The sequence below is a fragment of the Dermacentor silvarum genome, chromosome 3, assembly GCF_013339745.2.
Source record: "Dermacentor silvarum isolate Dsil-2018 chromosome 3, BIME_Dsil_1.4, whole genome shotgun sequence".
In the NCBI taxonomy this organism is placed as follows: Eukaryota; Metazoa; Arthropoda; class Arachnida; order Ixodida; family Ixodidae; genus Dermacentor; species Dermacentor silvarum.
The window spans coordinates 125884580-125901842 of NC_051156.1; the positions used below are offsets into that span (position 1 = coordinate 125884580).

The 17263-nt window shown below is 44.5% G+C and overlaps 1 protein-coding gene across 1 annotated transcript in view; it reads right to left on the bottom strand.

Annotated features, from left to right (window-relative positions):
• Positions 1–1713: 1713 nt before the first annotated feature.
• The window catches only part of LOC119444752 (uncharacterized), an 87618-nt gene continuing 72068 nt past the window's right edge, over positions 1714–17263 (bottom strand). The window contains exons 10-12 of the mRNA XM_049664729.1: positions 10335–10437; positions 8657–8730; positions 1714–1837 (exon numbers count right to left, since the gene is read on the bottom strand). Coding sequence (XP_049520686.1) covers positions 1714–1837; positions 8657–8730; positions 10335–10437 — 301 coding nt within the window. The remainder of the gene's footprint in view (positions 1838–8656; positions 8731–10334; positions 10438–17263) is intronic.

The window sequence follows — 17263 nt, forward strand, 5'->3', positions numbered from 1 at the left end:
AGACGTGACATTCTCTGCTGCTTGCAATTTCAAGTGCGAGTTTAGCGAGCCAGTAACACCAGCGTAGTATCACGCGATATCAGAACTACTGAAACTCGAAAGCGCGCAACGCAGAGTCAAGCGAAAACGAAACCTTTGCGCTATCCACGTCGTTATCAAGGGTAACGCCAAAAAGTTATTTGTTCTAAGAATCTAATAGAAGTAGACAAGTTGTATTTTCTTCCGTCTTATAATCCAACGAAATAATCTCTTTAATATATGAGTGGTTGAGTACTAGTGACAATTTTTTTTAGGAATGCCTTCGTCATCGGGTAAGTACCGGAATGTCCCTGGGGAGTCTCTTATTTTGTCCTGGATTTACCTCAATTTCTCGATTACGAAATCTCTGTTCGCGATTATGTAGATACCTTACACCTTCTTGAGCATTACTCTATCACGTTAGCTTGACTTTTTATTTGCCTTTGGTGTCCCTTTACGCTGTCATGGTGCATAGAAAATTTTATTGTGCCAGATTCTTCGTCCTTATTTGTTTAGCGCTCCAGCTACTATTCAGTCGAGTACCGGCAAACCCAAACTACTAAATTTTCTAATTTTACCTTCAAATACGTGCGACACGCTTACAAAACAAGCTACATTGAAAACAACTATTTATATATTAACCTAAGTACCGCTGGACGAATCTTAGGAGAGAGAGAGAAAAAAAAAACACCATCAGGTCACACCGAGCTGACTGATATTGCACGTGAACACAGTGCAGCACGACACGCGCATGCTACTTTAAATTAGCTTGTGCAGATGCGCACTGTAACACAAGACTACGTAACTTTGATTTGTCCACCAATTTTGTCTGCCCTTCTACCAGACGTTAAGACATTTCATAACCGATGTAAACTAGTGGATGGAATTAAAATGTAGACAGAGCTTTGATGCGCGTTTGCGTAATTTTTTGGGTATTGAAAAACCCTGAAGTTGAATGAATTGATAATGTACCCTTCTTGTACTTACTTATCTTTTTGACGGAAAGTGGCAAATCTTTCTGTTGTAAGTGAAACATGCACAAAATGTCAGGCAAATCTGTGGTCTGACACTCAGCCACACAATTTCTTTTAACAAGCACGGTATGCATTAACGCACTCCAGAAACCACTTAATGTCTTGAGAATAGCATCAAACATCTTTTGTGATACACTCAAAAAGCGGAGCGGCAACGAAATTGAAACCTCTGTGGCGAACGGGGCGTGTGACTGATCATGCACGGTGCATTACATGTAGGCCAACACCATATTGCAGTGCAGAGACAGCACACAGAAGAGCAAATCATGCAGTTCATTGTAAAAAAAAAAAAAAAAGGGCTGACAAACCACTTTGAGTGCACCAGACAACAGCACAAGCAATCCAAATTAAGCACAGTGCCAAAGATGACTCTCTTGAATTTCAAAAATTCTGAAGATACAGTACTACAAACCTGCAGACTCTCCACATTTTGAAAACATAAGCAGGGCAAGTCGATTGACCACGTCAAGCATTCATGCAGCAAATGCGTGCGATATGGCAACGCAGACTCCCCCAACTGACGTCCCACACAAGAATGTGCCATTCAGTCGTCTCGAGGCTAGCACTAGACATGAAGAGCTAATGAAGCCCCCTTATAAAAATTTGTGTGAGAACTTCTCTACTGAAAACCCAACTCAGCAGCCATAGACAAGAAAATAGTTCAGCTCTCACCTTTATCCAAGATCAGCTTTTCCAGCCTCTCAATGGTTTCTTCAATACAGCCTAAGTGATCGACCTTTTCATGAGTGATTTCGCTGTGCAAGATATTATGGTGCCATTCCTTCCTGCAGCAAGGTAACGATTAAAAACAAAGCAGTTAAATTGGTGCTGTTATTTCTCATATTTAACTTATGTGACAAATTGATAATGCAAGCATTCGTGTATACTTAGATTATTAAGCATGCAGAGGGATTACATATTAAGCACCAAGCTGGGTAACCTCCCTGCCTTTCCTTTGCTTGGCTCTCTCTCCCCGAATAGAATACAGAATATTTTCTTATTTCTCAAGCTAGTGCGGTGGTATCCGTCGTTTAAAAAAAAAAGAACTCAGGCTTACATGCAATGTCACACGCATGCAATGACACACGCATGCGATAGACATGCGGACCACTGAGGAGCTTGCACATTATAAAAAAACTGCTAACAATTATCTGGAGCACCATGACGAATCTTAGGATCATGACAATGACAGTATGAGTAAATGACGTGCTTAGAAAAAGTTTACAGCCGATTTAACTTCTATACGCAAAGCCATTTATTAAAAAAGTGTGACGTATTCATCCCATTGACGTTAAGCAGTCTAAACAAATGAGACACATTTTTCCTGCTGACCCTCAAGAGGTTCAATGCAAGATAATTTCTGGCTTCCCTCGAGAACCAAAACTCTTGAAATTGAGTGGTAAGAGTAAATTAAGTGCTCAGGAGTAGTTTCACTTCCATACAACAAGCCGTTTATTTTTAAATGGGATGTGTTTGTTCCACTGACCCTCTAGGGTCTCAATGCAAAATTATATTTGACCAGTTTCTTTGGGAAACACACCGAAATACAATGGACAAAGTGGCACTGCACATGTCATTCAAAAAAAGTGTGTCTGTAATTATCTGGCGCATGCATTGAACACAAATAGCTTTGGCACCTTTTTGAGCATGCACTGACATGGCCGACTTTTGTGTACTAGCTATCGTCTCCAGATACAAAAATGGGTGCTTATTGCGAGCTAAAGGTGTAAATTAAAAGTGGGAAGGAGGAATAGCTTATCGGGCATCTCGAGAGCATCTCGGCTTCGTGTGAGCAAATGTGGGCCATTTCCAGGAAGCGTTCCAACAATGAAAAAAATTTTTCCAGCTCTTGCACTTGTCGCCTCTTGGCACCCACTTCCAAAAGTATTCTCTCATGAAGTGTTGGAACCTTTAGATAGAAATAAGTGTGTCCCTTTGCTTGTGAAGACCGTTTCTGTGCATATCACAAAAGTGGAACGTATATGCTGCACTGTCCAACAAAGGGTTACGAAAGGAAATGCAAAATACATGCAGCCTTTACAATGTGCAAGCCATGTGAAAGCAATGAGTGGTAACTAGTTCATAACCTTAATCAAAACATTAAAATGACATCGCTTTGTCACAGTCCCCACTGTAGAATGTGGTGAAGTGGTGGTGCTCGGAGGTGTGCTGAACTTTTTTTTAACCGCGCCTATAAATATCGATCAATTGGATCGACAGTTTTTCTGTGTTTTTGCAATTTATTGAATTATTTGAATAAATGAATCATGAATAATTAATGAATGGCAACTGCTGTTGCAATTTTACAAGCAACATCTGAAATGATGATCGAACTTTAGCTACTTGTCAGATATGACAATGTTTGGCAGATTGGGGAGTAAGAAAAAATAAAACTTCGACTGGAGGAATTGTTGAGATCAGCCTACAGTGCTCCTTGCACATCTCTGGTAAAATCTCTAAAAATTTCCGCTTTGGTGGACTCTGCAAAATAATTTCTTAATGGCAGCAGCAGCGAAGACAAAGAAGCTTCTCTCAGATCATCATTTTTTCTGATCAGACGTATAGGCTGCTTTAACAATGTCTCAAACAATGATAGATGCTCACGAGTTCACATTATTTTGATAATTGTGTTCAACTAATATCAACTAAAACTTTATTTTACCGCCGACGAGTTGCTTTTATCCATCAGCGTTTCGACAGCGTAAGCACAAACTATTACGAGCAATTTTTCCCGTCGTGTAGGGTTTTCACCCACCTAAATGCATGCCGTCGATTACAGACTGACCTTCGACCGAGCTTTACTAGCTGTCCAAGCTCTTACATTTTGAACACCGCTTGTTCAAGTGCCCTTATTTATTACCGTACAATATTGTGCCACATTTCACATTAATGTACAGAACTGCACAAGAACTGAACAAAGCATGTAGAGGCACCAGCGCCAGCTGAACACGTACATCACCTTGCTTCCCTAGAAAAGCTGATCTAACTCAATACTCAACAACTATTGCTTGGCGAAGCTGAAGAATGCAGGAAAAAAGAAACCAGGTGCCTGCTGCAATGAGTAAAAATAAATGCTCCCTGTACAATAGGAACTTACCAGTTGCCACATTTGCGAAGCTACTGCTTTCCTGTATAGCACAGACATTACTTTGGCTAGTATTCACGCCAACAAATCACAATAATTTTTTTTTGCATGATCCGACTTACAAAAATTTGAACTATACTCCATCTCAAAGGCTAGTTGCAGCACTGCCGAAGGTACGAGGCATATACAAGCTGTGGGGTCTCGCACATGCTCTTGGGACAAAGGAACGACAACACAGTAGTGCAAACAATCAAAAGGGCATTTATTGCACCTTTCATACATTAAACACACTAGCCGAATTACAACCAATAGATCATTCACATGGGCGCACGACAAATCAAGGAAAGTCCGACTCACCGCGACCCGATAGCGAACGAATACGTTTGCCCTATGCTATGACACCATCGCCTAGTCGTTCACGTGTACAGTCACGCGAACGGTGGCGCGCTCGAACGATCCGTGTTCGTCCATACCGGTGCCCCGCTCCAAGCCACGCGAGACGTCTCGCGAAGCATGGATCGGCGCACGCGCGGGACGTTCGCATCGCTCACCGATCCTAACCCAAAGACGAACAACCTTCTCCCTTTTGCGCCCGCCTAACCCCCCGCCATCAGGTGGCGTTAGCAGCGCAACACTAGCGCCATCTCTCGCAATACGGTGCAACTCCGCCGCCGTAAAGCTACGCGGCGAAGCCAGATTACAGGAGCCATGCGGGGAAAACAACATCAGGGGATGCGTGAGAGTCGCGCATCCCCACAAGGCAAAATACTTGCACAGCAGCACATAGTTCCGGGCGTAACTGGCTGATTATTGGCTAACGAGAGCTTTATTTTTGCTCACTACATGAGAGAGACAGCGATGCATGACATGTTAGGACCTGTGCGCATGCACATCGTATACTGTGAATTAATGTGGCAGTTACCACCGGTAACCGAATAGCCACCCTAACTGACAAGATGGCAGCGCCCATACACCGCAGACTTCCCGCTTCGATACAAATTCGCACTTGTTACTGGCTTTCCGGCTTCTCAGCATGAAGCAAGTGGCATTATCCGTCATCAATAAGTCCCCTCTCAAGCTGAGGTCAAATCATTACATATGTTTTGGCGTAATTGTTGAGATCGGCTGTTTGCTTTCACGCTGCTAGGACTACAGACACGGCACCAAACCGTAAAACTGGTTATGGAACGCTATAAGCGTAATTATTCACTGCATCATTAATCTACTACCCCGCTCTAGCATAGTACGTGATGACGGTAGCGAGAAAACGCCAAGTAGATGCCGAACAGACACTGTGGCGCAGGTGAACATTTGTAAGGGCATTCGCACGTACTACTTGCAAAGGAGGCTGCACAGCATCTGCCAGGAAAGCGTACAGGGAAAGCAAAGCCCTGCAGTCGCATGCACGTAAACTCAGCTTATGGTTAAGGCGTCGAAACATTGTTTGTGTCAATCCGCCCACCATGGAGCATGTAACAGTGTGGCAAGCAGACACTGAGCAGACGACGCGGCGCGGATGAGCACATCTCGAGGGACATTCGGCCTTCCTATTGGCTAAGAAATTGTGCAGCTTCCACAATGCTGCGACCAGCTTGTGAGATAAAGTATAGGAACCAGGTGCATACTGTGTATATTTCAGATTTTTTACTCTCAGTACTTAAGCTAAAAATAGAAAACTATTACTTTCATTCATACTCTTTGAAGTCCTTCTTTGAAGTTTCACATAAGAACTCTCAAAAACTCTCTGAGCAATTATTACTGCTATACTACATCCACACAAAACACCAGTGATCAGGCTTTAATTTTATGTATGGCATTATACGAAGTGGCTACTATGTCTTCAAATAAAATATTAAAACATAAAAGCGCCGAAAATGAGCACACTTCTTGCAGTTGCGAAAAGAGTTGCACCAAGGTTTCAATTTCACAGAATTAGTGAAAAATGAGTAATCTTGGCAACAAAGCATTAATAAGAAGCAATCATTGGCAACGCTGCAGGGCTGGTATTTGTATAATTTTCCTATTATCAGCTGTTAAATAGAATCCAAGTCGACGACGAATGAATGCGGTGGGTAATGTAGTAGATATGGAAAGTCCCAGCCCATCATTTCCGAGACTTTCCAGCATGCCACGTGCAGCCTAATCTTCAAGATCACGCCAAGGAAGTGTCGCGTTTGAAGTCATGCATCACTTCAGGCGAGTGGCATTGCTGGTGTTTTTTAATTGCAAGTTTCAATATCAATAATGCCCACTTATTATGCAAGCCTTTTATTGCGATAGCAATTATATGGACACTCCAAAGCAGATTTCTGCCGTCGGCGTCGCCGTGAGGTTTCGTATGACGTCAATGGAGATGAAATCGTCACCGTGCGCCGCCGAATGCTGCATGTGCGAGTGAAAGGGCGCGAGGGACGCGCTCTTTCACGGGGAGTGAACCCACGGCGGAGAACAAACGCGCGTTCTGCGCCGTGCTTCCTTAAGGGCTGCAGAAGTAGGCATCTCTTTCCTCCTTTACAATCACCATATATGTAGAGCAACCGCACCTTCTTCCGACGCGCGAAAGGCGGGGGGGGGGAAGGGAGGTGACTTTTAGCTGCGGCACCAAGTGCCTATTTATATCAGAGGCCCCGGCAACAGTCAGCAACGCCGCACGCATTTTGTGCGAACGCGGGCAAAACGGCGATGGCGTCGACATTAGTTCTGCGTGTTGCCGGTGCTGCTGCATGTCCAAGTTTATACAGCTGATAAAGCTACTATCATTACTCCGTATAGCTCTCTACAAATTTGCTATTGCAATTGGTGCTTCGCTTTTCAGGTGAAACTGCGACCACTTTTCTGATGCCCTCACTTGTTTTTGAAACAAAAATTTTCACAGAGGCTCTTTTATATTACCTGAAAATAGGCTTTTTAAGAAGGCAGCCAACAATTATGTTGCAGTCTACCTCAAAAAAGCCTTAAAGTGGCAAAGAAAAGCTCAGAAGCACTTGGATGGGCTACATGAAAACTTCATAAGTATTTGAGAGCTTTCACCATTACCTTGCTTACAGACATCCTTTGAATGAAGCACTCCATGAAACAAAAAGGTATGTTAAAAATACAGCAGAGGGTCGTGTAATTGGCACCCACTCCCATTTTTAAACGGGAATTGTTGATTTGTTCATTTCCATGTGATCGCAGAACCAAAATTGACTCTATATTATACAGCTCCTGCAATAATAAAGTTACCTTGACAGACGATTTAATTATAGAATCGGCAAATCTATAGCAGTAGTTTGTTTTCAAATTTCAGAAGTTATGATACCTATAGACAACTTTATTTTGTTTGATTCTTCTAGAATGCATTCTGTTCCCAGTCCTTTATCAAATTTGACATAGGCGGATTTCACATATTATAGGCAGGAGTCTGGACACGGAGAAACCCCCATGTGATGCAGCTTATTGCAGAGGAAGAGCAGATTTTATCAGCTTCATCTGGCTTTTACACTCACATGCTACAAAGCAGCTTACGTCATGTGGTGGGTTCCTCTTCGTCTAGAGACTCCTGCCTCCGACTGTAGAAACAATGTACTGATTGTTAACATTGTAGATGAATACAGTCCCTGACCAAATTTTGGACAGGCAGGAGGCCACAAGAACACCCAAATAACACGGCAGTGCAAAAAAAAAAAAAAAAACTTTGGTGGTTATGTAAATTTTGGTGCTTTTTGCAATGGTGGTGGTACGGAAAATTTCATTACTTTAACTTTGTTATGCCTCCTTAAAATAATATCTACCGTACTTTCCGATGTATAAGCCAAGTTTTTTTTTCTTCTGAATTTTTCGCTGGTACGTCTTATGGAACGGTGCAGTGCGACTTGTATACGTTATGTGCATGATTCAGCTCACCATCACACGCTTTCACTTGCATATATAGCATGCTGTACGGCGCATGGGGACGATGTTATCGTTATTGGACCTTTACGGAAAATCGTGGTGGCCACGATGGCAAAAATATGCTGGAGTGTCGATATCAGTGCTATCGCAATTATTTAAGAATGGCACCCATACGCTTGTGTGTGATTTGCGTTCTTAGTGAGACGTGACTGTATTTTTTTTTTTCAAATCGCTTACCGAATGAATAGGTGCATCTTATACAACAATGGAACTTATATACGCCTTTTTTTTCCCAGAAAAACTACAGTTTTGAGGGGGGTGCAACGTATAGACAGGAAAATACGGTACTTGAAATACTGCGGTGGTTCAGTCCTCCAAGAGGGTTCTTTACTTTTGCTTGTTGCAAGCCGTCACAGAAATGCAGGTGCGTCTGCGAGACCCTCATAGTGCATAACTTTGCGAAACTGATATTTTGCTCTACTCTGGAGTCTGAACGCTTATTTTCGCCGTTCTATTCCGCAATCACCCTGTCAGCCAGCATCAAAGGCATCGATTTTCATCCCGCCCGCACCATAAACACCTAGTACACACAGTGATGTATGAATGAGCCATGCTTTTAATTATTGAAGCCTTTCAAGTAGGATACCTTTTTTTATGCAGCCTGTCAAGCTCCTTCACCAGAGCTAAATTTTCATCCGAGTCACTGTCATCGGACACACACTGTAAAAAGAAAAAAAATTAAATCCACATATGATCTTGAAACTGGTAACTCAAGGCATACAGTATTTACAGCTTCAAGCATGCATTGAAAATGCCCGTTTCAAATCTTTAGCATCCTTAAATGAGAATACCTTTAGCCAACAAACATTCACAATGTTGCAATTTTGAGGTCCCCTAGAGAAATATTATTTACACCTGTGCTCTATACAATCAGCATTTCATACATACAAATGACCGCAGATCCATTAACTATTCCATCTCATTGAGTGCAACTGCAAACTACAACTGCACCCAAACTGGCTAAAAAGATGCATATGACCTCAATGCTGTCTAATTGTTTATATCCTTTAATCACATGCAAGTTTCAATAGTCAGCCACAAGCAAATTTAGCGCAGATGGTTTGAATGACACTCACTGAAGACAGCAAGATATCAAGTACTACTGAAGAGCTTTTCGTTAAATGGTGGTTGAAGTCCAAATAAGACGAGGACTAAAAAGAGAGACAAAAAGCGCACCCTCACAACTGATTTATTCTCAGACGCCTCAACATAAAAAACCCAGATGTGTGCATAACCGCACAAGGAATGACTTAATAAGTTGCCAACACATTATCATAGCCAGTCACTGAGGAAATGCAACTAATTCGTGTAAAGCAGCAATGCAGGCCTGTTCCAATATAGACGGCCTCCACCAGTTCATGCGCCATGATATCCCTGCTTCCCTGTAAGGTATTCGTACTCGCCAGCAGTGGCTCACACATTCAAAATTTGCAGTGACCTCATAAATGTTAGCTGGTCCCATTCTTAAATGACAAGGCGTGCTTTTGCAGTCAAGTTTGAATTATCTGGTGAATACCAATTTCAGGATTAAAATATGATCGCCAGCTGAAAGCTTTGGTTGGACTCAAACTAACCAAAAGATCCAATTAACCAAAGTTGAATTAATGGAAGTCTATAGTAACACCCCACAGCAACAAAAGGAAAGAGCCGCCCACCTGACCCCCCACTGATTCAGCTATTAAACACAATAATGCTAACTTTTCCCTGTATTATTACATTCTTTTCATATATAAACGGTCTTGGAGAAATGTTAATCTGAGGTTAAAGCTTGGTATCCACATTTGTGGGCAGAATGGCCGAATAGGACAAAGCTTGTTAAATACTACTATATAAGAGGAACTCCCTGCGGTTAAAATTTTTAGGAAATAAAACCATCGAAGTGAATTCTGAATTTTCAGATTTTTGTTCATTGAAAAATATTTTAGAGTGAGGAACAAGTCGGAAAGCAATAACACTGTTCCAACTTTTTTTTTTCTATGCAGCACTGCAATATAATTGATCTGCAATTGTCCAGCCCTACATTGTACTAGCATAACGAAGTATAAAAATGCCTAACTTCAGTTCAAAACAGTTTCTTTAGAAGCAAGCAGTTAAAATACTCACTTTGTGAATAACGTTCACCCATTAATTATGAAAGGAAATCTCCGCTAGAGTTGGTTCGAAGCAGAGCTGGCGAATTTACCATGCGAGATATTGTTACAATTGCTCAAGATACTGGTGCAGCCATATACTTGCGTGCTTTTGTAGGAAACAGAAGAACTCACGAGCCAGTATGGATCGGCTGGGTCAAACGCACACAGGGCCACCACGACTTCCTCCCTCAATTTCTTCACGGTACACTCAAACAAGTTCAGCAAGTCGACGACACTGTCATGGGTGAGCCAAAGAATAAGTGGTCACGTTTCCAAAACCCTTTCTAACTCAAAATGTGTGCATCACAATGTATTCACCCTCTTCGCGGCAACCCTGTGGGCGCTGCCATGTTTGATCACGTGGTGACACGTCGATTGCTTGCCTCAACTGCCTCCGTTGCCTCCTTGTTTACAATGGAAGTGTATGACGCCTCTGTTTCCGAAAACCTCAGTTTTCGGAGATATCGTAGGCGGTGACTAGGTGGAGGACACAAAGCTTTGATCACAGCTTCAGAGAACATGCAAACGCGCTTTCGGAGCTGATTAAGCTATGTCTAAATGGCGCAAGCAGCGTATATGGTGCTTGTTCTAAAAGCCTGGCTAAATATGTATTCCAAGCTATCCAAACATTCCGCTCATGAATTCAGTCAGGATTAATGTGTTTTGCTCTTTGTTCTTTATTCGGCAAATATTTTGAAGCAGTGGCTTGTCAGTTTCTGACTCAGTGAAGTACCTCGGTGCGGCCACTATCTGATTGTTTTGTGCCTAATCGCTCGCGGGTGTGCTCAGTTCCGATAGATTTGTTCTTGCTGCGCACGAGGCTTGAAACGTGGCTATTTTGTACATTGTAATACCTTGTAGCAAATATATATTACCGCTAGTAACTCGCTTACTCTTGTGCACCGTCATAAAACATTCAGCTTCGAGCATTCGCACGCCATCAGTGTAGTACCGCCATTTATTGTGCGTATATAGTGCGCATATATTCAAGTGTGCGCCCATTTACTTATTCTTGATACGTCAGCGATAGAGTGGGCGTAAGTTTTCCTGCCATTTGGGATAGATGCGTATAATAACGTGCGCGAAGCTTACGATGACAGGAAGCAGCGCTACTCCCTATGTCATTGTTTAACGAGTGGTACTCACTCTTGCCGACGTTCTGGGGATGAAGCCCTTTCTTTGAAGGTTAGCGATACAAGGCTGGCGGATGAGCAAATTTCTGTGTCCTCGAGGAAAGCCGTACATCACAAAGTGCCGGTAACACGTTCGGGCAGTTGCAGCAGCGGTCCGTGAACTTGGCCACACAGATTCATTCTATTCCTTAAAGGGCAACTCCGGCGATTTTTTGACCATGTCAAGCTAATAAAATATTTAGGTTCCCGAGACCCTCCTGTGAAGCGCCCGATAGGAGAATTGTTCTGCAAATTCGAAAATAATTTTAAATAAGCAAAAAAGCGCAAAGACGAAATCGAAACATCATCAAGCAGCCGAGCGAACCGCTGCGTGTGACGTCACGAGTGTACCCCCGGCGGGGAAGGCTCGCAACACATGCCGGTCTCGCCCGCGGGGCGAACGAAACCGGCGAAGAGCAGATGCTCAGCTTATTCGTGACCGTGCCGGACCTTCGGAGACCTTGGGGTGACATTGTAAGCTGCACCACCCATTCGGATCTGTCAAACAGTGACAGTTATGATTCAGACGAATTCAATAGCCATGGATCCCCGTCCGCATTCGACCCACTACCACTAGAGCCAGCGCCCATTCGCAACATATCGCGCTGCAACATGAAGACCAAGCGTAGCCCTAACCACTGATTGTTATACGTGCTGCTTGCTATGTTACGTGTTTTACCCCTTCTCAGGGAACCACTTCGCATGCTCAATAAGGAGCACGACTTTCCGCATTTGTATCCCGCAAGAATGCCGCTGACAGTCCAAAGCACCGATCGGTGTATTTGTTTACATCGGGAGGTACAGCGACCACTCGTCGTTCGTTTGAGATAGCCGCTCATCGGTGACATCAATTAATGTCAGAACATATCAAAACACGCAGATTTTGTGCATGTAAGCACTGTTACATCACTCTGGGTTGCGCTGATATGAGCGACCACACACCTTCGAAAACAGCGAGCAGGAGACCGTAGTATAGAGGAGCATTGTTGTGCAACCTGCTTATCATTCTTCGTATTCTTGTCATGCACACAATTAGTGTTCCGTAAAGTAGACATAGAATAGGACATTGCGCGTATGATCGTTCATTTAGAGAACGCATAGTTATCTCGCGGAAACGCCAATGCCGTGAAGTACGACATCGTTGGCAGCTGAACGAGACGGTTGTTTACGCATGCTGTATCGAAGGGGCCTCTGCTTGCTGCCCATTTGGGATACGAGGCAGACAGTGCACCTTGTAAGCTAAATAAATAGTCAGCATAACAATGGGTAAAAATACACCAATGAATGTCCGTAGTCGCATTTCATTTGGGGAAGCGCCGGCCAGTGCGACTGGCTGCATTCGAGAACGGCAACGTTGATTGCGCATCGTGTCGTTGCCTCCAGCTTTTTGTGTGTGCACTGTACGAAATGAGGAATGGTTTATTTCAAATCCATATGGTCAAAAACTGAACTACAGAAGCAGCTTTCTTCATCCTAATGGCTTAATTAGCTTCATATCAGTGGTTCAGGTCCGCCAGCAGCAGATGCACGAACTCGGCCACTGTGATAGGCTTAACCTCGGCTGAATGTGATCGGCATCCGCTCAAACTGTGTTTGCAGATGGCGAGGGCTGAAATTCGTGCAGCCAACAACGCAACACCGCTTGCCACCCCCCATTACTTGCCCGTCTACAGGGAACGCAACTCCTCGCGATAGCAACATCTCACGCCAAACACTAGCTCACGATCGTCGACTCTGCATGCTCGCGTCCACGGTGGTGCTACTATCGCTGTCGTCTGCATGATCCCGGCACGCTGTGCGTGGTACACTCCTGACGTCATACACAATGTAGCCTGTAACTGAGGAGGAGGTAAGATAGGGTGTTCGAGGTAATTAAATTCGATTGTAAAACATCTGCGCAACTCTCAAGCCTGCTTTCTTTAGGACATGACGGCAGTGTTCAGAGGAACATACCCAGCAAATTTCATCGACATCCGTTGACACAGAAAAATCGCCGGAGTTGCCTTTAACATGCCAGTCCCTATTTTTGCAGCCAACTACTGCACACGTCTTCAATCCATATGATTCAATCTAGCATGATTGGAGCACAGTGTGTTAGCGAAAACTCAGTTGCATTTCCGACAGCTGATCGCACAAAAGCGGTAATGGTTTCGTATTCGTGCGCGGTCGCCGAGGAGAGGTATGGCGTGCCGCCGTGAGCGCCATCTCGTTTCTCTAAAAAAAACTGCTCCGCGAAAAGGGTCAATACAATAATGCACTCCACAGACATTAATTCATTTATTTATTTCAGCATTTCTTCTTTACAAAAAGGAATGTACGAATGTCACATGTAAGAGGCCGCCGGTGGCGCGAAAAAGAAGAGCACGTGAAGCACGGTGTTCGGAACGGCGCGAGCGCGCGAGGCGCACGAACCGAGGCATAGTCGAGAGATGAACGGCGATGTCCGTTGTGTTTCAACGTGGCACCGGGTCAGGAAGGTCGCATCTCCAGCTATGTTCTGGCGACGGGAGACTTGGGGGTCTGGTTGAGTCCGCGACGCTGGCCGTCCAAGGTGTGGCCGTCGACCTCGGCAAGTTCGGGCGAGGCTCCTGGACGGGCTGCAGCTTCTCACGGCAGGACCAGGCACCCCAGAGAGGATCCCCCTTCTGCGGCAGACCGGCACGTTTGATTCTCCTCGGGACGACACGTCGGCACTCCTGAAGAAGTTGCGACGCATCCCAACGCTAGGCCTAGGCAGGTGGGCCTAAGCTACGGCGAACGCCATCAATGACGAGCTGATGAGCGCACCACCGACGAGATACCGACGAGCTCACCACCGACAAAGGAGGCAACGCGAGTCGTCGGCATCTACTGCAGTAACGACGCCCCGAATGAATGCGACTTGGACCCGACGAGAGGAGCTTCAAGTCGGCGGCCCGTAAGTAGAGTGTACTAGAAGCTTCTAGTACACTCTACCGTAAGAGACGATCCCGTTTCTGACGCAGTTAGGCCGGGGCCAAGGTGGCCAGACTTTGGCGAGAAAAGCTAAGACTGACCGAGAGACTTTAAGGCGGAGCTAGGCTCCGGAAATGAGATAGTGGTTTTCTAGTGGTGTTGTATTTAGTTAGAGATTTGGATGTTCTTTTAAATAAGCATTTTCGCTGAGTTATGTCTAGTTTTGCACGCCTTTAGTTGTTTAGTTGTGGTTTTAGTGTTGTGTGTCGCGTGTGTTCACCGTCTCCTGTATATATTAAATCTTCGTTTGCCGTGCCGCCAGTCTCTCTCCTCCATCGAGAGTAGCGCATGCTCGCAACTCTCCGCACTCCCAAGTAAAGGTGACAACGAATGACATGACAAGCGCAAAAAAAAAAAGCTGCTTTTCCAGCCAGCTTTACAAAGGCCCCTGAATCTATTGTATTTGGCAGCTGACATTTTGAATACATCATTCATATATGAATTAATACACTGGCAGCATAGTGTTTGAAGGTATGCATACTGATATTTCAACCAGGAATTTTCAGATTACTTGCACAATACACTAGCAGGATCCTTTCTAGCAGGATCAGACTGATATGCCATTGTGAAACATCCCCAGAGACAAAACAAAATGTAAAACAATTTCCGTGATTAGCTTACGAAAAAGGCACAACCCAAGTTTATAGTCCCTGAATGCTGCACTTCAGGTGACGAAAATAATGCACTTGTGTGACTACTGTATGGAACATGAGCTATGTGGCAATGTCCCATATTAGGTCAAGTGGGAGATGGAGATTGGATGCTTACTCCGGCTTGCTTGGTTGTCTGCCATGCTGCTACATTGGCCCTCACCAACGATTAGCAGCATAGGAAGCGACCTGTGCAAGCCGGAGCAAGTGTCAGCTGGAGCAATTGTCAGAGCATCATAATGTCCTGTTCTTATGAGACCACATTCTGCGTCATGACGCCACGACAGAACTGACTTTCGGGAACTGGCATTATGCAACATACAGGTACAGCAACTCTTGCCGTGCTTTTCATGCTACGTTGCCATCGGCGAGGAAGACAAAGGCACAGTCAGCGCAATTGCCAAAAGCGGCGAATCCTTTAAATGAAAAACATGGTACCAAACCGCAGGAAGCTTGATAGCGAACGTTGAAGCAGCTAGGCCTAACAACAGCACAAAATGACTACTACAGCTGCCAGGGGATTGGCGTGCGAGAGTACTTGCTTGAGACTGCGAGATAATCAAAATGGCGGCAATGGTGGCTTCCATTAAAGGGGTCCTCAACCATCCCTCAGGCTTGGTGAAAAAACATTGTCCGCGGCTAGCGTACGCTGCTGTGAACATTTTAGCCAAGGTAATTGCAGTCGTATGCGACACGTAGAGCTCGCAAGTGGAGCGTGAAGTCATTTTTCTCTCAAACGCTCTCTTTTCAACAGAAGCCACCTACCTCACTCTTTTCTGGACACTTTATTTCGTCATAAAGCGTACGGAAAACGTGGCTACTATTGGCCAATAGCTGACGTCAATCAAGAAGAACGCCTGGTCAGACCACATGCACGCTTGTGGGTGTGCGTTCACTCCTGGCAGCTTCTCGTTAGACGCCTTCACAGACTATTTGATAGCCTATTATGGTAGAAGCTTGGGCGAGTTGGTCGTGGTTCACAATGCGCGAAATGTAGGAAAAAAGGACAGAAGAGTAAAGAGTGCTAACTTCTAACTGATCTTTATTTGCAGATGAGCATGATTTATATGCACACCAAACAAAAAGAACACAGACAAAAAGGGGCTACCCAGAGCCACTGCATGGTTGATAAGTCGGATCACTTTTTCAACACGTACCCACGATTGCCTGACAATCAATAAAGATCAGTTGGAAGTTAGAGCTCTTAATTCTGTCCTTTTTTTTCCTACATTGCACGTGCTACACAATACCGCCAATTTGATAGCATTTCAAAGAATGCGCTTCGTCGGTCAAGCTGGTGAAGGACAAAGCCAGTCCGCTCCACTTAGCATGCTCAGACTGGAGCATTTGAGCGCAGCCACGCACTCAAGCGCTGTTGTGCATAAAGCAAACGCTGTGCATACGCACTACAGTTGCATGTACCGTTTGCTATGGAGCATAGATACCGTGGCCGCCGCAAGGTACCGCCACGATTCCACTGGCTAAGCACACTGCAGCTCGCGTTAGAGGCGTCATAATCGTAAGTACTGGCATCTACGTTAAAATCAAAAGTCAAATTTGAACTGCGCGCCACAGTGACATTTAGAGGCGGAGCCTTGTGGGTATGCCCCGCTCTGCTGTAGCCTTAGCAGCGCAAGGCATTGAAGAAGGAGCGGAAGCACCGCGAAAGCCATGTTTAATTGCCAATAACTCTGCTTCTACTGAACGCATTGAAGTACTTCTTGCGACAAAGTATTTCTGAAATAGCCTATTTTAACTTCAAATGCCTTTCTCCACTTCGATAAAAAGTGGTTCAGGGCCCCTTTAATTGCTGTTTAGCACCTGCAAAACGGCCAAAAAAAAATCGGCAAATGAAGGGTTTCAGTGTCCAAAATCTCAGATGCCCTTATACATTGGTTCTGAGTTACGGGGCGGTGCAGCAAAGGCGTCCGAATTATGATGCGAGTCTTGGTCGTTGGCTGTTTTCAGGGCCCTCCGTGGCTTGCCAGTATTTTTATCTAAGGCTTAAAATTAAGGTCGAGGACCTTCATTTAATGAAACAAAAAATAAAATCAATGAAGTTGAACATTGGTCAGTAATCCTTTAATTAATGTAATGGAATACGCATGCACGATACAAAATAAGTTGCTTTAGATAGGAACATCGAAATCCCTTTTAACATGTTTACTGCAGAAGTATTTTCTGGTGTCCGAATTTCTAACCTAACCCAACCTGGGTCATCTGTCATATTCCTCTGGTGTGTCGT